The sequence below is a fragment of the Carassius auratus genome, unplaced genomic scaffold (assembly GCF_003368295.1).
Source record: "Carassius auratus strain Wakin unplaced genomic scaffold, ASM336829v1 scaf_tig00004584, whole genome shotgun sequence".
Taxonomy (NCBI): domain Eukaryota; kingdom Metazoa; phylum Chordata; class Actinopteri; order Cypriniformes; family Cyprinidae; genus Carassius; species Carassius auratus.
The window spans coordinates 661,641-684,958 of NW_020523609.1; the positions used below are offsets into that span (position 1 = coordinate 661,641).

General features: G+C 37.0%; 1 protein-coding gene across 2 annotated transcripts; it reads left to right on the plus strand.

Annotated features, from left to right (window-relative positions):
• Positions 1–6,305: 6,305 nt before the first annotated feature.
• On the plus strand, positions 6,306–22,915 carry LOC113070594 (CD276 antigen homolog). Of its 2 annotated transcripts, none has more exons than XM_026244000.1 (6): positions 6,306–6,433; positions 12,347–12,480; positions 21,672–21,718; positions 21,814–22,149; positions 22,271–22,374; positions 22,471–22,915. In XM_026244000.1, the coding sequence occupies exons 2-6, from the start codon at positions 12,449–12,451 to the stop codon at positions 22,492–22,494; spliced, it is 543 nt and encodes a 180-aa protein (XP_026099785.1). In that variant the 5' UTR covers positions 6,306–6,433; positions 12,347–12,448; the 3' UTR covers positions 22,495–22,915. The 2 variants fall into 2 exon arrangements, with proteins under 2 accessions (XP_026099785.1, XP_026099784.1); XM_026243999.1 differs by having other exon boundaries at positions 6,315–6,433; positions 22,468–22,915.
• Positions 22,916–23,318: the final 403 nt, after the last annotated feature.

The following is a 23,318-nucleotide window of genomic DNA, read 5'->3' on the forward strand; positions in this document are numbered from 1 at the left end:
CTTTCCTTTGAAATCGATTTCCAGCCCTAGTCAGGTGCTGACTATCAAAATACTAAGTTAAAGAAAATAATAAAACCAGCTACCTCAACTGTCTATATATCTTCTAAAATGCAGATGTTTAGCCTACATTTACTGCTTGATCATAATACACCTACTTCATTTTTTTAAATATTCCAATCATAAATACTGTTGCCATATCTATTGAAAATAATTTTAAGCATATGAACAAGCACACCCGATTACAGTTGAAGAAACGAACTACACTTTTTATTTAGTAGTTTATTTCTATCACTTCCACTAGCAGCTAATTGTGTATATTCATATTAAATGTATTTCTGTACAAAACATCATATGACATATTTAGTCTATCAAAAACAAAACTGTTCATTATCCCAAATAAGGGGTTAGTGTGTTACTATAAAGAAATTACTGAACAAATTACTGAAAAAATTCAGAGCCCAGAGCCCGGACAGCTCGGCATAATCTTTACTCTATTTAATTTGATGTGGAAGTGTGAACTCGTGAATTCTAAAAGGTGGAGGGGAGGAAGGGTGTGGCAGGGGGGCCTCCAACATACATTTTGCCTAGGGCCTCCAAATGTCTAGAACCGGCCCTGCATGTACTGGAGATGAACTTATAATCACAGAAGTATTTTTACTGACGAGATGCGCATGAAAATCACATTCGTTTTTTTGCACAGCCCTAACATCCAGTTAATAAAGCTAAACAGTGTTGCCCTTTGTGTAATAAGTTACAGAAACTGTTAAACGCACCAACTTAAATAATAAAATACACTTACCGGTTGTGGTCCATAAACAACGCCCTCTCCAGACAAAGAGGGAACTGCTCCATCTTTCAAGAATAATCTTTTTGTGAATCCAGCATTAAACTGATTGAGATTGAGGAAGCTGTCCTCAGCAAAATGTGCTGGACATAGTTTTAAATGTGGATTACAATTTTCAGGAACCGAGTTAAACATAAATTGTAACCATTAATCTCCAAGTACAGCGTCCCTGGGAAGCCCAAACAAAGATGATTGGACTCAGAGATGAAAATAACAGCATTTCAACGACATGGCAAACACAAACGCAGCTCTTCCTCTTCTCCGTATGAGCGCAACAAGACCAAGCCCCCTTTTTATGAATTCATGTGGGCGGAGGTTAGTCAAAAAACTGTTTTAGTGACGTCATTAATGCAGGAACTAGAGGGATGTAGTCCAAACGGGTGATTTACATTACAATTTTTGAATAATCATTTCACAGCAATTTTTTTTTTTTTTACAGTTCAAGGTAATGTTACTAATGCATTAGTCCTGTTTAACTAGGGATTAAAGGGTTAATTTTACATTTTTTTTATTTTTGATATGCAGAAAAACTTGAATTTGTTACATTTATTCAGGTTCTTCTCTTCTGGGCATCACGTACTTTTGTCAGAATCAGAATAAGCTTTATTGCCAGGTATGTTTACACATACAAGGAATTTGTTTTCGTGATAGAAGCTCCGCAGTACAACAGAATGACAGCGACAGAAAAGAAAAGAAAACAAATAAAATAATAAAATACAAAAAATACAAATAAGTAGGTAAGGGATGACAATATACAACTTGACAATTGTATGGCAGGTATCTTAAAAAAGGCAGTTATGTATGTAAAGGTATATAATGTGCAAAATGTAAGTGTACACTAAGTGTGTTAGATAAATAAGTGTATGTCTATATACATATATATAGTGTAATGTAGTGTGTTCCACAGTTATTATCAATTGTTCATTAGATGGATTGCTTGAGGGAAGAAACTGTTCCTGTGTCTGGTTGTTCTGGTGCTTAGGGTTCTGTAGTGTCCACCAGATGCCAACAGTTCAAAGAGGGAGTGTGCTGGATGTGAGGGGTCCAGAGAGGTGTTCAAGGCTGGTTGCAGTTGTTAATGGTGTGAATGGTTGTATGGAGAGGCGTTCAGGGCAGGTGATGGGTGTTCTTTCAAACCTGCAGTAAAACTCGTTCAGATCGTCTGCCAGTCGTTGATTCTCTACAGTGCTGGGGGGTGGTGTCTTGTAGTTGGTGATGTCTTTCAGACTTTTCTACACTGATGCTGAGTTGTTGGAAATGAAGTGAGTCCTTATTTTTTCAGAATAATTCCTCCTTTGCCACTTTGATCTCCTTTTCCAGTGTGTATTTTGCCTGTTTATACGAGACATTCTCCCCCTTCCTGTAAGCGTCTTCTTTGGAGCTGTCTGAGTTTTGCAGTGAACCACGGTTTGTCATTGCTGTAAGTTAGATGAGTCCTGGAAGGAATACACATATCATCACAGAAACTGATATAAGATGTTACAGTCTCTGTGAGTTCATCCAGATCGGTGGTAGCAGCTTCAAAAACACTCCAATCAGTGAGGTCAAAACAAGATTGTAAATCCTGCTCTGCTTCATTAGTCCATCTTTTTACAGTCCTTGATACAGGTTTAGCTGATTTTAGTTTCTGTCTGTAGGACGGTATAAGATGAACCAGAAGGTGATCAGAACGTCCCAAAGCTGCTCGTGGAACAGAGTGAAATGCATCCTTTATTGTGGTGTAACAGTGATCCAATATATTACTGTCTCTGGTGGGACATGTAACATGCTGTCTGTATTTTGGCAGTTCACGGGACAGATTGGCTTTATTAAAGTCCCCGAGAATGATTAAAACAGAGTCCAGGTGTTGTTGTTCTGTCTCTGTAATCTGATCAGCGAGTTTCTGTAAAGCTGAGCTCACGTGCGCTTGCTGTTTAACAAGCTGAGCATCGTTAAAGTCAAAGCTGTCACCCTGGTGACACATAACTGTATGATTTAATATATAATAATAACTTATCGAGTCTAATTTAATGGACGCCACCTTATTGGGACAATAAAAAGCCCCTTACACCTACCCTTAACTTTTTGACTATTTAAAATAAAAAATAAAAATAAGAAACTTAAATAATTAATATTGTCATCATTTAAAATGTTTGTGTCTTACATGGAACCATTGTCATAAAAACTTATTTGTTATTACATGTATTATTATTATTATTACAATTTTTTTTAGCTAAATCTTAAAATTGTCATATGGTGTGTCTCAAGGATGTTCAATAAATTACACTTTTATAAAGTTAAAAGAAAAGCATACAGTTGTTAATAGAATACCTCAGGCATAATTTTACACAAAAAAATTGAATCCATATATTTCTAAAAGCATATGAAATTGATACATAATGACACTAAAATCTGGTGTGACCCCATATTCTGTTACTAAACTCTGTGAACATTTTAATTAGTCGAAGGACCAAGAATATTGTTTTACAAAAAAGCATTTTTTCTTTAATTTGGTCAACTACCCAAATCTATTTTCCCATCTATATCTTGATATATATATATATATATATATATATATATATATATATATATATATATATATATATATATATATATATATATACATTTTAAAGGTGTCAGTGTGGATTGGGATGGGTTGGGGGTGGTTAGATGAAACTGTAGGTATGGGGGCCCCCTTTTGGAAATCTGCTTAGGGCACCCAAAACACTAGGGCCGGCCCTGCCTACAATTATTTATACAAATATTACTGTATCAAAAATACTAAAAATAATATTATAGCACAGCTATAATTATAGCACACCAAGTCCCTGAAAACCACCTGTGTTAGCGCGCATGTACAGGTCCATACCTTTACATCCAGTCTCTGTTCAGGATCAATTGATCACTACTTGAAGACGACATTTTTAATTAATTAATTTATTTATTTTTGTTACGCATTCATTAATACGTACCGGACTCAGTGTACGCCTCTGTGCGTGACAAATTTTTTGTTTCACGAATACGAAAAATTTTTTTTTTCAAGTAAATCAATTGTCAAGAAAGTTGAACAACAGTCCAGCAGATGGCAATATTGCAAACAGTCAAAGAAGAAGAAGAAGGTAGTCAGGGTTTATTTGCAAGGAAATTGCAGAATGAGTCAAGGAGATATAGGTGTATAAACTGTAAATGGAGGGAGAAATTGAAGGGAAGACGTGTTCTTTACTGCATTTTGAACATTTCATAAACTATATATATATATATATATATATATATATATATATATATATATATATATATATATACATTTATGTGTGTGTGTGTGTGTGTGTGTGTGTGTGTGTGTGTGTGTGTGTGAAGAGTTTATTTGCAAAAAACGCTAACATTTATTGATTTCTTTTTCAGAAATGTTTTATTGCGCATTCCAAGTAATATCAATCAAACTGCAGTTTATAATAATTTAAATACAGGTAATTTACAAAATAAAGTTCATTTAAAGTATATATTTTTTCACATATTAAAAGTTTGTTTTATAGCAAAAGCAGATAACTCCACATTTCATGTTTCAGAGTAAAAAACAAGAACAAAAAAAAAAAGGACAAAACTCATTTAATCTTTGCAATCTCCTCAGGTGACGATAGATGCCCAACAAAAGTTGTTGTTGTGATCATAGACTGTATGGTTGTGATTTTGCGCAATACACAAAGCTTTTCCCTCACCATTGTAATGCACTGCTCTTTCAAAGTTCTGTGAAAACAGCAGCTTTTATTTTCCTATTACGCACTGAAGAAGACAGGTTCATCTAAATTATCCATCCTCAATCACTTTTAGTCAGCTAACTGGCTGTTACTACTGTAAGTGTCATGGAATACACACAAACAGGTAGATCTGGGTAACACGAGCCCTTCCTGGGCCTAACATGGGAAACAGGAGCCCGTCGTGGGCTTAACTCGGGAACAGGAGCCAACCAGGGCAGAGCAGTCGGGATAGAAACCCACCAGGGCAGAGCAGGTTGAGCTGGAGCCCACCGGGGCGGTGCAGCGGACCACCACAGCTGAGCAGATGAGACAAAGGCCCACCAGGGAGGAGCAGAGGCTAGAAAGAGGTAGAAAGAACCTCTACAGCCCTGAAAGACAGCGGAGACCAGGACAACTAGAGCCTCAGATACAGATCCCCTGTAAAGACCGTCTCAGAGGACCACCAGGACAAGACCACAGGAAACAGACCACACCTCCTTAGTGACTCGGAGGACAATGTGGTGACAGTGGAACGAGGCACATGTCAAACACTCTGGAGACCACTCTGTATGATGTACCACTGTCAGAGCACTGTCAGGGCCTGCTTGCTCAGCGCTGGCACATTCACTGCAGTGCAGGGGTCTGGTCTGATTTAGGGAAAGAAGGAAAAGAGAAAATGCTATGACAACGTAATTAGTACAAGAAATATTGGGAAACTTTAGCTCTCAAACTACTTTTAGTAACTACCAATACAATACTGATGAAAAACTACTAGTCATGTTTAAAACCTTAGCTGAAGGGATTGTTCACTCACAAATTAAATTTCCAAACCTGGATCAACTTAGGGGTGAGTAAATGATTACAGAATTTTCATTTTTGGCTGAACTATCCTTTGAGTATTATCTTGCATACTCTAATATACTCAAGGTATTGAGAGTAAAAGTAAAGGTATGCAATATATTTAAGGTTATTACATTTAAAGTTGCCTACTAAATATACTTGGGTATTTTAATCTACAACAATGCATCAACATTGTAAAATACCTTTTCTTTTTAAATAGTGCTGCTGTACCGGTCAAAGAGAGCACTGCTCTGCTGAACATTAAGCTGTACTATGCTCTATTATTGTTATTATTCTTTTTTTTTTCAGATTTATTTTTATGGTTAGCTGCCTAAAAAAAATCTGGGTTACAAACATCTACATATGATCACCATGGTCAAGAAAATAAATTACATAGAATCATACCTTTGTAAGATATCATTCAAAATTTGAACTGCTATGTATGTGTGTGTGTCTGTGTGTGTGTGTGTGTGTGCTCTTGTGTGCACACACACACACACACACACACACACACACACACACACACACACACACACACACACACACACACACACACACACATATATATATATATATATATATATATATATATATATATATATATATATATATATATATATGCATATATGCATATAAGTATCTCCACCTATCCTGGCAGGAAAGTCCTCTTGTCAGCTCTCCCCTAGCTCCCACCGTTGCTATGCAACCGAGCAATAATAGGAAACACCTGGTGGCAGAATTATAACTTTGTGTTTAAAAAAAAGTGTATGCATATGCAGGGATGTGTAGCTAAATATAATATTTGATTAGAATCCCATACATAGCCTACACATGGGCAAAGGATCGAAGAATCTAGGTTTCTGGGTTGAATATATTCATAAGAAAATGAGGAGGGGATTGGCAATTTCTCGGAAAGTTTGCGGCTATTTATATCCAAGATGGGACAATCCCACATGATGGCATGTGAATCTCGTAGGGCACAAGGGAGAAACTACTTTCACTTTTGACAAGCGGATGACATCTCATTTCTCCGAAGGTTTGTCGCTTTCTTTTTATAATTTCTGGGATTTTAATTGTATTTTTTTATGAAGCCCAAATGATGTAACGTTATAGGAAAAGGAAGAGAACATGGTGCATGACCTTTGTTTTATGAAGCGAATGATATAGCTAGTCTGCACGTGCCAAAGATAACTTTTAAACGACCAAGACGCTCTAAAGAAAACTTGGGGAGCATGTTTCGCCGGTTAATATGATCAGTTCTCATTAACTTAACGACATGAAATCATCTCTGGCGCTCTCTGTTTAAACAGACGACGACTTTCATCCCCCGAAAAGTCACTTTTGTTGAAAATGGCGATTTTTTTATTTTATTTTTAAATGCCAACACCGCCGGCTTTTGAACGTTGAAACGTCACCGTCAGTGTTGAATCAAAGTTGAATGACCTTTCTAGTTTGCAAATTGGATCAACGTTGAAATCTCGACGTTGTTTCACCGTATGATTTTATGGTCGTTCTGTAGACTTTGGATTAACGTTGAATTAGGGGTTGATTTTGAAAAGTGAAACAACATTGATAACGCGACGTTTCACCGTCGTACCTCCATAGATACAGTTGATCTAGTCATAGCTGGGGGCGTGGCGAGGGCGGAGTCGGCGTGGGCGAAAACACTGCGAGCATCGTGTGTATCTGAATAGCAAAATGCACTCATTCCCAGAGACACGTAGAACAATTGTAGTCTCTTTTAACTTTAATATTCATATACACTAGTCCATATCGATATTCGATTCATTTTACAGCCCAAATATAGATGTATTCATTCAAAAATAGCCAAATCCAGTGACGTTCTGCTTTATGCAGCAAGTTCTATTTTTGACTGGATTCCGCGATTCAATCGTTTCCCAAACACAGACAGGGTGAATTTATGAATGAAAGTGTAAAAGTTCTGACATAAAACTAAATTTTTACGTGTCCACATGCTTTTTTTAAGCGGGGTTATGTTCGACACTAGGCTGACGTTACATAGTTTTGCTTTAGGTAGAATGATAAGGCTAATCATGTCACTTTCTGAAACAACCTTACAGTTTTGATAGCGTTAATAATGAACACGATTTAATATAGCCTGCCTGTGATGAATGCCGACTGCACACACACACATGCTTAGCCTTGGGATTCCACAACTTCCCTTGATCATCCTCACAACTTATTGCTTGTAGCCATTTTGTAATCCTTTCCGGCTCTGTATGTTTATTAGGAAGGATGTAGAACTTCAATTCATAATTTGTTAGTTTATTGGAGGTACAGAAAACGACACAGCAACTCTTCGGCGTGATTGTCCCGTTTATTTCAATTGTCGCCAACGCAATGTTTTCCCCCACGGGCTAAATTCAATAAAATACCACATGCTCAAAACTGTGAAACAGCAGTTTAATTTTGGAAACATGCTGTATAAAACAGATTAAAATAATACCAATTTAGCAGAGTATGTATGTATGGATGTATTGTTAAAAACATGTAGAAGAACAATCAAAATACAATAATATTTCAAGGTTTTTATAAAAAAAATTCTGCATATGAATGCATATTTTTTGCTGCCCTTGCAAGAGAAACCCTTGTACTTTTAAGACTGAAACCAGCTGATCTTTTATTTTGGGTGAAAACTACAGTTTCGAATTCCAGTTTGGAACCAGCAACCGGGGCTCTGTAAGGGCTGGGAAAGTTTGACAATTCCTAGTCATGGGGGTTTCTCACGGGGGAAACTCCCGGACTGTGTTTGTTTGTTTGTTTGTTTGTTTTTTTCGCAGGGAATTCTGAATGTGATTTCTACCGAAGGAGAAACTAAAATGTTAGAAGCAGCAGCCTCGGGAATAGAGTGTGATTATGCTTCTGGTGATCCTTGAAAGTGTCCCAGCTCTAGGTCCTCTTAATGCATCCCCTCATCTCTCTCCCACTTGTGTACTTGTTTTCTGTACTGTCCTGTATAAACAAAAACACCAAAAATAAATCCTCATAAAATATCATCTTTGATATTCTACAATATTTAACTGTAAACTGAATGCAAAAAAAAAAATCAACCAATATTTTCAGTTCACAGTTCAGTAACAGTGGGGTTGTAAACAAAGTGGACAACACTATTAATTGAACCCTTATATTCAGATGAAAGTTTGCAATATTGACTAATTATTCACAAGCAGTGCTTTCAGAGCCCACTTTTACACTGTTTTAATCAGAAAACTAGCAAAACAGTGTATTGAGTAAAACCAAATTAAGTAAAAAAAAAATTTAAACTATGTAAAATCACAACCTATCACAAAAGGTCAATGAATCTCTACCAGAAGTGGTAAATTTCTTACCAATGTTTCAAGAGTAAGCTGAATCCTTGATGACCCGACAAGGGGAAAGAAGAAATGGTTTACTAAAAAGAAAGTTCTTTAAAAAGCAGTATTGATACCATACTTGGCTGAATGTCACGTCAATTTCGCTTTCATTTTGTTCTCCATTGACATGTCATGACTCAAGTTCGCTCAAAATAAAAAAAAATAACCGGCAATTATAAAATAATTTGGGACCAACCGAACAGTTAAACAAGCAGCAGCTCACAGTCATCTGCCTCACTCACAGAAAGACAATAATTTTCAAATGTAGAAAGGTGCCAACCAATTGTCCAGTTTCCTGTATGACAGCCAGATAAACCAATCATGATCCTAGCAATAAAGTAAAACAACCAGTAGGAATTGTTGCAGGGAAATTTAATTTTGTTGTTAATGATTATAATATTTAACATATCCCTTTAGATTTTAGAATAGCTATCATGATTAAAATGTTCTAAAATGCTATTAAAATAATAATCTTAAATTTAATATAAATGTAAAAGTTTGTTAACCTTTTTCAACCATTTAGCATTAAACATTTTCAACATGGTTTCAACATTAAAACAACTCTAGTGATGTAGAAATGTGGACAATATTTTTTTTTTTTTCACTGAATGCATATAAGGAGTACTTTTTTTCACTATTAGTTCATAAAGACAAGTTAATTTGTTTAAATTGTACCCATGTCAGTACCATAGTAGCATATACATTATAGTTGAAACATACACTCATCTCTAATGCTGTAAAGAAGCCTAAGCAGCTAGTTTCAAATATTAAAATGTCTTAAAATATGCTCCTATGCATAATTTAAATTCCTGTTCTTTGTTACATGGTCCTGATTATTTTCTATTCTGTAGCAGAGCATTTAAAGAAACAAGACACACTTGAAAGTAATTAAAACTGTAAAACAATCAAAAATGACACACATGATACAAAAACCAAAATGTATATATATTTTTATATTCACTAATATTTCATGTTTGTTGCTGGGGAAAGTGAAATGTAATGTGTGAAACATTTTTCAAAATAAAAGTTGGTCCTATATAGCAGCCTTTCTCAAAGTGGGTGCCGCGGCACACTGGGGTGCCCCCTGACTGTGTCATGGGTGCCGGCAAAAAATTACGTAGGCTTTAAAAAAAAAAAAAAAAAAAAAAAACAATCTCTCGATGAGCGATTTAATCATTATTTTCCATCGGAGTCTTATGCACAGTTTGACTGGGTCCGTGATTCTTGGAGTTCAAGCGCTCTGGATAGCGCAAAGGACTGGCCACTGCCAACACAGGAGCAACTGATGGAGATCAGGGAAGGCCGCACATTGAAAATGAGATTTGGTGACATGGAATTGGACCGGTTTTGGATTTCAGTGAAAAAAGAGTATCCAGTGGCTTCAAGTAGCGCTGTTGCTATTTTGCTACTCTTCTCCACAACTGATCTGTGCGAACTGAGCTTTTCAAGCCTGACGTACATCAAGAACAAGTACAAGGAGCAACTGAGGACTGTGGACCAGGAGCTCCGTGTCTGCCTCTCATCCATCCCTGCCAGGATAGGGCGGCTGTGTGCGTCGCACCAGGCTCACGTCTCTCATTGATTGTGGTCTCCCCCACCCCCCATCACAGTGTCTGGTTTGTGTTCCCTGGGTAACCACTAGATGTCCTCTTTCCCCACGATCTCTGTCTAAGGCCGGTGACACACTGGATGCGTGGCGCAAGCGTCTCAGCCGTGTGGCGTGTCGGTTTTGTTAACAGGTTAGAACTTACAGGCCGCCGGCGTGAGCCGCGCGGCAAACGCTTGGTTGCTAGAAATAGAACCGACGCCTATTTTTACAGCGACACGCGCGCGTGTTGGAAGCTTTTCCAGGCTAAATATAATAGGAAAATGTGTTTAAATTTTGTACACAAATGCATATGAATTCCTGATATTTTGATATTTGAAAGTCTATATGTTGACATAAATTCAGATATAAATGTAATAAAAAAAAAATAATAATAATTATCGATTTTCAAATATTGCACCTGTCAAACATAATCTATTTCGCCGTCAATACTTTTGACGGTGTCCTTTATCAGTAGGCGTAGGTGTAGGTGTGTAGAAAAAAGTATATATTGTTGTAATGAAGACATGAGCCTGGTCTGTCAACGGTCTCCCTCTACAGCAGCAGCGCGCCAGCGCCGCGTCAGGCACGCTTCTGGTGTGTAAAGACACAGAATCCGCCACGCTTCTGGGACGCTTCAGACACGCGGCGCTCACGCCACGCAGCCAGTGTGTCACCGGCCTAATCATTGCACTCAGCTGTCACTGGTCATTAATCATTACACTCATTACAGCCAATTCCCCATTAGCATTGTCATTTCCCTGTGTATTTATACCCTGTCTGTTTTAGTATGTGTCACGGAGTCCTTGTAGTTTTCACGCTACTTCTAGTCCTGTCCTTGCCTGATTGTTTTGTGTTTGTCTATGTTTGGATTGCTACTCTGGTTTTGACCCCTGCCTGGACTGGATAACGATTTGGATTACCCCAATAAAAGACATACCTGCACTTGGATCTCTCTCTGTGTTTTCCTGTGTCCCGATCGTGACACCCCCGGCTTGTGTGAGCGCTAATGCGCGCTGCATGCGCGCATGTAGATCTTTCTCTCTCTCTCTCTCTCTCTCTCATTGCGGATTATTGTTTGTGTGTGTGGGTGTATAGGTATGTGGGTGTGTGTGCATGTGCATATGGCAAAGATAAAAATAAGCATTATATGGAAAAAAAATCCTGCTTATCTCTGGTGCATTTTTTAACATGCATCTTTTTCTAATCGTATTGTATCTGATTTTATTTATTTTTATGACTGCCCCTTTTTATTTTATTTTAACTGTATCCTGCACTTCATTTTAGTTCTCCTGGTCTGGATTTGTTGTTGGGTTCTTGTATTGGGTGGTCCACCTCTTACGGTTTTATGGCATTTGTGTCTCTGATTAATTATTTTGTGAATTACTTTGCAAACCTGTGTTTTTAAGGTGCTATAAAGTTGTTATTGTTATTTCCAGTTCGTATTATGCTCTGTTCATTACTGTCCTGTCTCAATAAACAGGACATTTGCATTTGGGTTATGCAGTGTTTGTAAATTATATTTTACACTGGGGTGCCTTGAGATTTTATGCACTTTTGAAAGGTGCCCTGACTGAAAAAAGTTTGAGAAAGGCTGCTACATAGGATGCAGACCACAAATGGAGACAGTTGTGCATTTATTTGTGCATTAAATGTACAGCTAACACAGGATATGTGTATGTATGTACTGTGATCTTACGGAACATAATATAACTGTGTAATGTATTTGTTCATTATGTTGCTTCTATTGGCTAAATGCAGTGTTATATTTGTAATACTTGATGCTTTTAATAAAAAATAAAAAATAAAAAAATGGATTCGAAGCTGTTTGCTGTCCCCAACATAATGACTGTGCATGATGAAATCAATATTAATGATAATTTTTTTTACTTTAGCTAATTTTACATCCGTGTATTTGTTGCTGTGAATTGCTTCATTGATTGTTTTGGAAGAATGTGTAATGAATTTGTATTTTTTTTATTTTTTCCAGCATTCATTTTAAGATGATTGCTTCTAAATGAACCACGTCATCTGGTTTTGGAAGTTGAACGTGTACATCTGGTGTTAAACACAGTAATTCACTGTTGTCAGCATGGACTTATGGGTAATTGGAAATCTCAGAAGGTAAAGTTTGATGTTTCTACATAGACCAGCTAATGTACATTTTACAAAGCATATTTTTACAAATGTATACATGTATGTAAATGTCAGTTATTCAGTCCAATATTTACTTTATAATATCAAGTTCCATTATATAATTTTATTAAATATTTATTAAGAAGTCTTAAATAAGGAAGGGTCTCTAAAAAGCACACTAAAATTAGCATGCAATTAACTTGTATATTTTTGAAGCAACATGATTTCTTCCTTTGTATGAATAACAGACTGAAGTTTAAGCCTTAATATAGATCAGTGCACTCATTAACATACTACATCAAATCAACACAAATCTAAAACCTCAAATAACATAAAATGTTATTTTTTTGTGCACTTAAAATGACCAAATTTTATTTTTTTACATGAAATGTAAAGTTTGTGTAGCCATATTTCATGAAATCTGTGTAGGCACTTACCAACCAGGTTGCCAAATACTTGACAAAACTGATTGTATTATAAAACATGGATTGCAAAGCAATTGGTGTTACAAAACAAGGACTGTGAATGCTACTTATTTAGTTTATTTTCTTATTCAAAATTGCTTGAGTGAATTTCCACAGTTTCAAAAGTAATTTCAGTCAGTAGTTTCCGTTATCAATACTTCACTCTTTCTGTGTCTTGCTAAAAGATGCTAGGAGGAAAATCCTTTTTTTCACCTGAACTTAAGCCTTTTTTTCAATCATGCATTGATTAACTGCATGGCAATTTGTTTTTTGGCGTGTATTAAAAATGAACCAATGGCTCGGCAGTGGAGCTGTACGAGCCTATGACAAGGAAGAGACCGCACGCTCACTGAGTTAGACTGCTCTTACTGACAGCACTAGTCTCGCTTTTCTCTGCTGGAGGATAATATATGAGCTGTAAGTTTCCAGACATGTTGCATGTTTGACTGCTCTTGCTGTTAGAGCATTGAGTTCAGTAAAGCATTACATCCTCTCTTATGCCTCCAAGCACCCCATTCAATTCCTGGTGTCAAAGGCAGTGTGCTTGTTGTAATTGGGGTTGTGAACATTGGGCCCTTCCAAATAGCACCCACACAACCAGCCGATGTTATCGCGAGGAAAGCCCATCACCAGAGTGTCAGACTGTGTTTTGGGGATAATACAACAAGGTTATACACTTAATTTTGCTCTAAGACCCCTGCGATTTAGCCCCATGGTTCCCACCTTGGCCCATTCCCCTGAGATGGGACCTCCTTTCTCAGGAGATACAGAAAGATATGGCACCCCCAGCTAGAGCTGTGGGCTCTGCACCTTTGTCCTCTCATTGGGAGTCTGTGGACCTTCCTGAGAGCATACTAAATACAATCTCTCAGGCTAAACAACCAGCTACGAAACAACTCTATGCCCTTAAACGGTCTGTCTTCTGTGTCAGGTGTATAGCCCATGGCGCAGCCCCAATTTCCTTAGACATATCTCTGATATTGTCCTTCCTGCAAGAGCTGTTGGATAAGGGCCATTTTCTTCCACGCTCAACCTTTTGATCAGTACGGTCCCACATATGGAATTCTTATTTCTGTGCCCCTGGGAGTACGGTCCCACAGATGGGATTTATAACATTCGGTGACGTCACATAACAAATTCAAACTACGTTGTAGCGCAGAGTCAGAGACAGACGTGCACTGGTCTTGTCATATTATCACAATTATGTAGTATTATTAACCAAACATGAAAGACCTCCTTTTATCTTTGGAACATATTTTAAGATATTTTAGATTTAGTCCGAGAGCTCTCAGTCCCTCCATTGAAACTGTGTGTACGGTATACTGTCCATGTCCAGAAAGGTAAGAAAAACATCATCAAAGTAGTCCATGTGACATCAGAGGGCCAGTTAGAATTTTTTGAAGCATCGAAAATACATTTTGGTCAAAAATAGCAAAAACGACGACTTTATTCAGCATTGTCTTCTCTTCCGTGTCTGTGTGAGAAAGAGATCAAATCAAAGCAGTCTGGATATCCGGTTCGCGAACGAATCATTCAGTTCACCAAATCGAACTGAATCGTTTTAAACGGCTCGCATCTCTAATACGCATAAATCCACAAATGACTTAAGATGTTTACTTTTTTAATGTGACTGACACTCCCTCTCAGTTCAAACAAACCAATATCCCGGAGTAATTCATGTACTCAAACAGTACACATAGTGTAAGCAACTATAAAGTTGTTCTCTTTCATCAGAGAAAATAACTTTGGACCACTTATGCCCGTGATCTCTACATGTCCAAGCAGGCCCCACACCTGCTTCCAGTACAATGCATTATTTGCAAACATGAGAAGTACAAGGTTCAGAAATACAGCAGAAAAAGGGTAAAAGAAAAGCTAACACAGTGTGAAACACTCCATGCCGGGAAATTGCTACTAGCCACTGAAGATAGAAGTGATGAGTCTCTCCTTCCCCACATCCAAGACCGGGACTTGGTGGCTAGTGAAGCACGGTATCACTTCTCCTGCTATCGGGATTATACCTGGTACCTGACCACACACAAAATCTAGAGAACAGAAACAAACATATATGAAAATGGATACAAGCACTTCTGCAAAACGGTCATTGAGGAGAGGCTGTTAAAACAACGTGAAGTGCTTTGACTGTCAAAGCTGAATTTGCTTTTCAAAAAAACTGTGGAAAAAAACTGAGGGAATGAACAATGCAGCTTATAAGGCACACCCACTAAAGGCCAGACGTTACAAGTCTCATCCCTTCTTGAAACTCCTGAAGGCATCCACAACCTATGTACACGTGGGGAGTGGTGTGTTTGCTACTCCTGCAGAAGTAAATCTGTATGACATGTTTATGTACATTATAACTCTGCTCTCTTTGATAGCCTATGTTTTTTGATAGTCATACTTACAATCTTGTTTCTTTTACATGCAGTTTATGTTCTTTGATAGTTATAATCTTATTTTTATTACATACAGTTCTAACGTTAGAGCTCTTAGCTCTCCGGTTTGAATATTGAATATTAGAATACTGACCCTTTAACGTTATGTCAGATGTAACTGAAAATTAAATATGTCTCAAACATCAACAGGTCCATGTTCATGTTTGCCTTTAGTTTTTGCCTTGAGTTTTTATTAGGTAGGTAATTATTCGCCAACATACGGACGAAGTGTTATCATTAGAATGGAATGTTTACACCAAATCAAATATCTAATAACATGATGCTAGCTACTGCCAGAGCCATTAAATATGGGAGTGGCAACACTTTTCATATTGTTGAGAATAAAACTATCGTCCCAACTTTACAAATATAGGTTCTCCCTCCATGGGCATCATCCATTTCAAAAATTAAAGCAGATATGGACCCTTGGACCACTGTCTTAACAGCTGAAACCCATGTCTTGCATACATCTGTGTGTAGTGGTTTTTAAAGCACTGACTCCAGCTGCAGTCCACTCTTTATGAATCTCCCCCACATTTTTGAATGGGTTTTGTTTCGCAATCTTCTCCAGAGTGCGGTTATCCCTATTGTTTGTACACTTTTTTTTTATTTGTTCTACCACATCTTTTCCTTCGCCTCACTATTAATGTGCTTGGACACAGAGCTCTGTGAACAGCCAGCCTCTTTTGCAATGACCTTTTGTGTCTTGCCCTCCTTGTGCAAGGTGTCATTGGTCATCTTTTGGACAACTGTCAAGTTAGCAGTCTTCCCCATGATTGTGTAGCCTACAGAACTAGACTGGGAGACCATTTAATTAGCTGATTAGAGTGTGGCACCAAGTTTCTTCAATATTTAATCTTTTCACAATATTACAATTTTCTGAGATGCTGAACTTGGGATTTTGCTTAGTTGTCAGTTATAATCATGAAAATTAAAATAAATAAACATTTGAAATATATCACTCTGTGTGTAATGAACTAATATAATATACAGAGTTCACTTTCAATGGAATTAATGAACTAAATCAACATTTTGATGATATTCTAATTATATGACCAGCACCTGTATGTAGAAGCTATCGCAGCCTCTCACACATAGCAGGCCAATCGATGGGCAGGAACAGTTTGGTTGTCTGCTTCTTGAGGGGGGCCAGTAAGTTGAATCCGCCTTGCCCCCTCACTGTCCCTTCATGGGATCTGCCCACTATGAGCGGCTACAGTCTACTTACGGTCACTGTTGCTAAAGACTGCTCTGCTTCTAGTACTAGTATCGGAAAAGCAAACAGGAGAACTGCAGGTGCTTTCCGTTAGCCCTGCCTACCTTGAATTTGGACAGCTTCAGGAAAAGTGTCGGGAACAACATCAGAATATTTGTATGGAACTTTGTCGACCTCTCTAAAGCATTTGACACTGAGCAAAGAGAACTCTTATGGGATGTCTTCCTTAGGTTTGGATGTCTCGATAAGTTTGTTAACATCCTCCGTCAATTCCATGATGGGATGGCTGCTCGGGTGACCATAGGGGGCAAGAGTCCGAGCCCTTCCCTGTACGTACAGGAGTGAGGCAGGGATGTATGTTAGGGCTGCACGATATTGGGAAAAAATGACATTGCGATATTTTATTTTTCTGCTATATATATTGCGATATGAAACCTAATAAAATTTTTTCCTTACAAACTCTCTCTCCCTCTGTCTCTCTCTCTCTCACACGCATACGCTCTCTCTCGCTCTCTCTCTCTCTCTATCTCTCTCTCTCTCACGCCCGCACGCTCTCGCTCTCTCTCTCTCTCTCTCTCTCTCTCTCTCTCTCTCTCTCTCTCTCTCTCTCTCTCTCTCTCTGCCCTGTCAAAACTTTCACTCTATGATGGTTAAGCTGTGCAATTAATCCGCGAATCACATTCGTCAAGGGCCTGGAGCAGCTGGCCCGTACAGTTAATGAATAACGAATTGACTAAGACAGCCTACATCGCACATCCTGCAATGTGACTATCATGGATTCGTACATTGCGATATCAATGCTTAAACGACACATTGTGCAGCCCTAGAGTGTGTTAGAGCCAGTGCTCTTTAACATCTTCCTCCTGTGTGTAACCAAGCATCTCCATAATGATATTGAAAACAGCAGTGGTATGGCAGTGGACTTCAGATTAGATGCCAACCTCTTTAACATTGGGAGGCTACATGCAACAACAAAGTTCAGTAGTAAGCAGGTCCTGTGGCTTCAGTATGCAGATGACTGTGCTTTTGTGTCCTATACTCCGGAGTATCTTCAAACTGTCCTAGATGTGGCAGTGAGTGCGTAAAGCAGGATGGGGCTGACTGTCAACACCACCAAGACAGAAGTGGTCTGCCAGTACCAATGTCCCACCCACATCTCCTGCCTTCAATGTGGTGAGGAACACCTGTCAGTAGTGCCATCTATTAAGTATTTGGGGAGTTTTATCTCTGAGTATAGTGGCATTGATAATGAAATCCAGAGCCGAATCAAACAGGCATCAGCTGCCTTTGGGAGACTTAGATGTAGAGTCTCTCAGAATAAGAACCTTAATCTTTCCACAAAGGTCGCTGTATATCAAGCGGTCTGTGTCACCACCCTTCTTTATAGCTGTGAAGCATGGGTAACCTATTGCCGTCACATCAAGTCCTTAGAGCACTTCCACATAAGTTGCCTTCAGTACATTCTGGGAATTACCTGCCTTAATCATGTGCCTCACACTGAAATACTTAAAAAGACTAACTGCAGAAGTATTGAGACCATTATTACCCAGCATCACTTTGAGTGTTTGGCGCATGTGATAAGGATGCCCCCATATCTGATTCCACGCAGAGTACTATATGGGCAGTTACATCATGGTCGCCGCTCAGCTGGGGGTCTGAAGAAGGGTTATAAAGACCAGATGAAGAACAACTTGAGAAAGTTTAAGATCAGACCTGAGGATCTGGAGGATGTTGGGGCAGCTATGGGGTTCGTATGACAAGCCAGAAGATGACAACCAGAAGACCGCAAAAGTGAGCTAGGAGAAATGCAGCCATAGCTGCCATCTTCATATAGCCTTAGACTTTCTAAAGTAATACAATATTTATTCTCTTTAGCTTTTGTGAGATCGCGGTTGACATTTTTTCTACTCCACTTCAGCACATGCATGCGCTAACTGTATGTATGTGTAACAGCTCAAGCTAATTCTAATAGTTTCTAAAGGCTTAATTGTGTTTATTCCCCACCATGAAAATAAGTGATTTAAAAACAGCAATGTTGAATAGGGGTTGAATAATTATAGCAGTATTATAAAAAAAAATCTTATAACTCAAAAATATTACATTATATATTGACAATATCACTTTTAAAATGGCAGTGAACTGTTATAGATGCAATTTTAATTTTATCCTGGATCTTCAGAAAAGCTTGTATATTTAAACTACTGCAGTCTCTGAGGGGTTGAGTAATTTTGATTGCAACAATATATATATAAATTTATATATTGTCTTTTGCAATATTCAGATTCTAATATGTTGATTGAACATTATCTGTATTTTACCATAAACGAACAAAACATTTCTACGGAGTGCCGTGAAGTCTAGTAGATTCGACTAGTGCGTGCATATTTCAAATGCATTCTTTCACTACATGATTCAGTCTGTTAAAATCAGAGGTGGAAAGTAACAAATTACATTTATTCTCCGTGACTGTAATTGAGTCTTTTTTTTTTTGTACTTCTACTTTTTAAAGTAGTTTTTTAAATATTAAATTTTACTTAAGTATATTTTGTTTGACGTATTCTACTTTGCTCCATTTCAAAGCACATTAATTAGCTTGCTTAGTAAAAAAAATAAAAAGCTCCCTGGAAACTACTTAAGTAGCCTAAATAATCAGCAGGAGAAGTATTCTGCTGAAGTTGAACTCAAAGGAAATGAAGTGAAGCCCTGGCCAAATTTAAACTCTGTTATTCAGTGCAAGTTGTGTTTGCCTAGAAAGACCTAGCAGCTTATAAAATCTCGACATCAACCCTTTGCAAGAATGTAGAGGTAAGGTAAATAACTGCATTGTTGCATTGGTGGTTAAGATAAAGCTTTGACAGTTTTGCAAAAGGTTTTGCACAAATTAGCCAAGAAGACAGTGGTGCAGGGTGTGTGATATATATCGACCGTGATAATTTCGTAATTGCTATTTTAGCAATGTGCGATTTGACCTTTATCAGTATTTTGCCCAAAACCAAACTAAACACTTCTACAGAGTGTTGTGAAGTCTATTAGATCAGAGTAGTGCGCGTGCATTTAGAGTGCTTTTTTTTCACTGCGTGATTCAGTCTGTTAAAATGCACTTAGAATGATCGCAAAATTTAAGATATAGGGGCAGGAAATATATATATTTATATCATTTTACATAGAAAATCAGTATCACATGAAGTAACTTGTTTTCCTTCAAAAATCAGCATGATTACATTCAGTTTACATAACAGTTCAATAAACAAGAAGTTAATTAATAGACTTGTGTGTAGTTGAGATATTTGTGAATTAGATCAAGTAATACTGAGTGAATATGACAATTTTTGTATTATTCCTCAACCCCAGGTATTTTTTAACAAAGGGGCTCACTATAGCTTCATTGCTCATTTAACTTCTCAAAACTCCCAAACGCTTGCTGTCCAATATCACATACTCATGGATGAGACATGCTGAAAGATAGTGATAAAAAATGTGAAAGAGGCTGGAAGTCAACAGTAGACATTAATGCGAGAATATACAATTTATTTTATGCATTTAAATTTTAATTTTTGCAAATTTTCTACTTGATTTGTACATTTGTAATTTAATGCACATTTAATGTAATTTGTGCATCAAATTCTAAATAAAAAAAATGCATATCAGTTTGCAGAGCTGGGTAGATTACTTATGAATTGTAATCAGTTACTGATTACAGATTACATGAAAACATTTTTTAATTAGTAATATAATCTCTTAGATTACACATTTTTGGTAACGTAATCTGATTACTTTTGGATTATATTTAGATTACATTTGTTCTAACCCTTATTTGATATCACATATATTCAGTTAGCCTAACCTTGTACTTTTTTTAAAAAATATATGTAAATAAATATATATATATTGAATCCAGCAAAAAGAGCTTATTTTTTAAGTGCAATATGGACCATTAATACTTACAAAATACTAACACTAAGTTACATTGCTCTTAGAGGTTATCTTATGATTTTAAACCATATTTACTTATAAAGTGAAAGAGACATTCAGCCAAGTATGGTGGCCCATACTCAGAATTTGTGCTTTCCCATACAAAGTGCACACACCTGGAGCAGTGGGTGAACATGAATTTTGAAAAAGACTAAACTCACACAGCGAGGACATTTCTATCCATCTCAAACCATTTCAAGTGCAAAGTAACAATGAGGAAAACAAAAACAACATTACAAAAATTAATATTAAAGCGGATGAACTCATAGCAATAACATTGCTAATACAGGACTCAATATTAAGCTTTTACACGAGCTTGTTTTTTTTTTTTTTTTTTTTTTTTGGCACAAATGTAATTTATTCTGAATCACTCTAATCAGTGCTTTATCAGGTATTACTTTAATAAGTATATTTTTGATATTTGCCTTCAATTGATTGCTGTTACACTTTTAACTTTATAAAGGAAAATATTTTCCTAAACTGATTAAATGTATATGTCTACATTTATGTTGAATTCTTAAATTTTATCCTTACATTAAATTAGAATAATAAGACATCATGGTTGTTATTATTATTAAAATGAAATCAGTATCAACAAACTCCATCTGTCTAAATGAATAAATTATGTTATTAGATTCATGTTTTACTTTTTTGACATAGAAAATATGAAATGTTGGAAAAGTGCAATGATACTTTTAAATATGATATTAAACCACCAGCAGGTGGTGACAAGTCACTTTCTTAATGAGTGAATCACTGATTCAACCGACTCATTCAAACGACTGATTCAGTCAATAAATGAAGCAATTTGAGGAAGACTTTAAACTCCTCTGTGTTCTCGGAGTCAGTGATCAAGTAACCGTTTTTATAAATGGCTCACTGAATCATTGACTCATTTAAAAATGAATTATATATAAATAAATATATAAATAATAATATATTATTATTTTTCCTGTGAAATGTTACTTTTGTGACTGCATCTTTAGAGAGTTTGAGAAATATTGCATGTACTTCATTGCATATGTTTATGATGAAGCTCAGTAGGAGAAATTTGTTGCTTAAAGGAAATGTCAACTATTTCTGTGTTTGCAGATGGTGGTTATTTTATTTCCTGCCTGTGTTTCTTTTAACAAGTGAAGGTGAGTGCTAAAATGAACAATTATTTCAGAAGCACCTTTTCTGCCTTTTGAGTTTGCTAAACTGTTTTTCTTTCATAACTTTTCTCTGTTTTCAGTGTCTCTGCAGGAGACTGTTGAGGGTTTTATTGGAGGATCTGCTGTTTTACCTTGTTCTTCTAAAGAACCACCAGATACAGTTCAAGACATTGATCTAGTGCGCTGGAGACACAGAGGTAATAGTAATAATGTGTATATCATTATTAATGGTGAAGTCTCTGTGGAAGGACAGGATCCAGAGTACAAAAACAGAGTTGAAAGCTTTCCTGAGGAGTATCTGGGAGGAAACTTCTCCATCAAACTCAACAACCTTCAACACACTGATGCAGGAAAATACAAGTGCTACATCTTCATGAAGGAACAAGTAATCAAGAGTGTTGAACTTTTCACTCGAGGTGTGTAAAACCACATGATTGACAAAAATCTTTACATTCCAGCCTTTGTTCTTTTGCGTTGACATTATAAAAGGATACACTTATGTTTTGTGTTTTTCATCCAAAACTGTAAATCTTCCAGAGAGACTAGAAAGGCAAATCCCCAGTGAAGGCACAAAACCAAGACCAGAGATGACTGTTATGATCATTTCTGCTCTGTTTATTGGTATTATATCTTCATTGAATGTAAGTTCATTCAGCATCATGATCAAGATGTACTTCACATTGTAATTAAGTGACAGCCTCAAACGAAATATTGTAATGATGAATGTGTTCCAGAAGTGTGTCACAGGGGTTTCTTCATAAATCACAGCGTCCCAAGCCTGGATAAAGGAGGAGGAGCTGGAGAACTACTCGATATATTCACTACAATATCATCAGAGCAGGCGCTTCTCGTCACCTGATGTCTTCATGAATGAATGTCAGCTGAGAGAGAGAGAGAGAGAGAGAGAGAGAGAGAGAGAGAGATCGGGAAAGATCCAGGAGTCGGGATTCAAGTTCAGGACGACAGCAGCGCAGCGGCTCTGTGTGACGGCGCCAGCAATATATTGAACTTTCCTGAACTATCTTGTAGAGCTAGAAATATCATGTTATTAACAGGAAATACATATTCAGAAATGTTTTTACAGGAACTACTCAATGTTTGAATCATATATAGTAATATAGTATCACTTGTTTTGTACAGTTTATATATAGTTTATATAATTAATTGCAGATTTAAATAAAAAATATGTATAATTAAAGAATATTGTATTTATTTTCCCCCAATAAATGATTAAATCTGATGAAAATCATCAACATTAAACAACTCAAAAGTAAATCACATCACTGATAAATTAGAGGGAAATGTGCTTACATTTTATGAAAACATCACAAAATCTTTAAAATAATCTTAGGCCCGGTTTCACAGACAGGGTTTAGACCAAGCCAGGATTAGGCCGTAGTTCAATTAGGACATTTTAGACATTTATATTAACATGCCTTAGAAAAAAAACATTCCTGGTGTGTATCTTGTCACATTAAAGAAACTGAAATATTTTAAGATTAGTGCATGTTTCTTTCAGTTGAAACAGCTCAGATTTACATTTTAGTCTGGGACTAGATTTAAGCCTTGTCTGTGAAACAGAGGG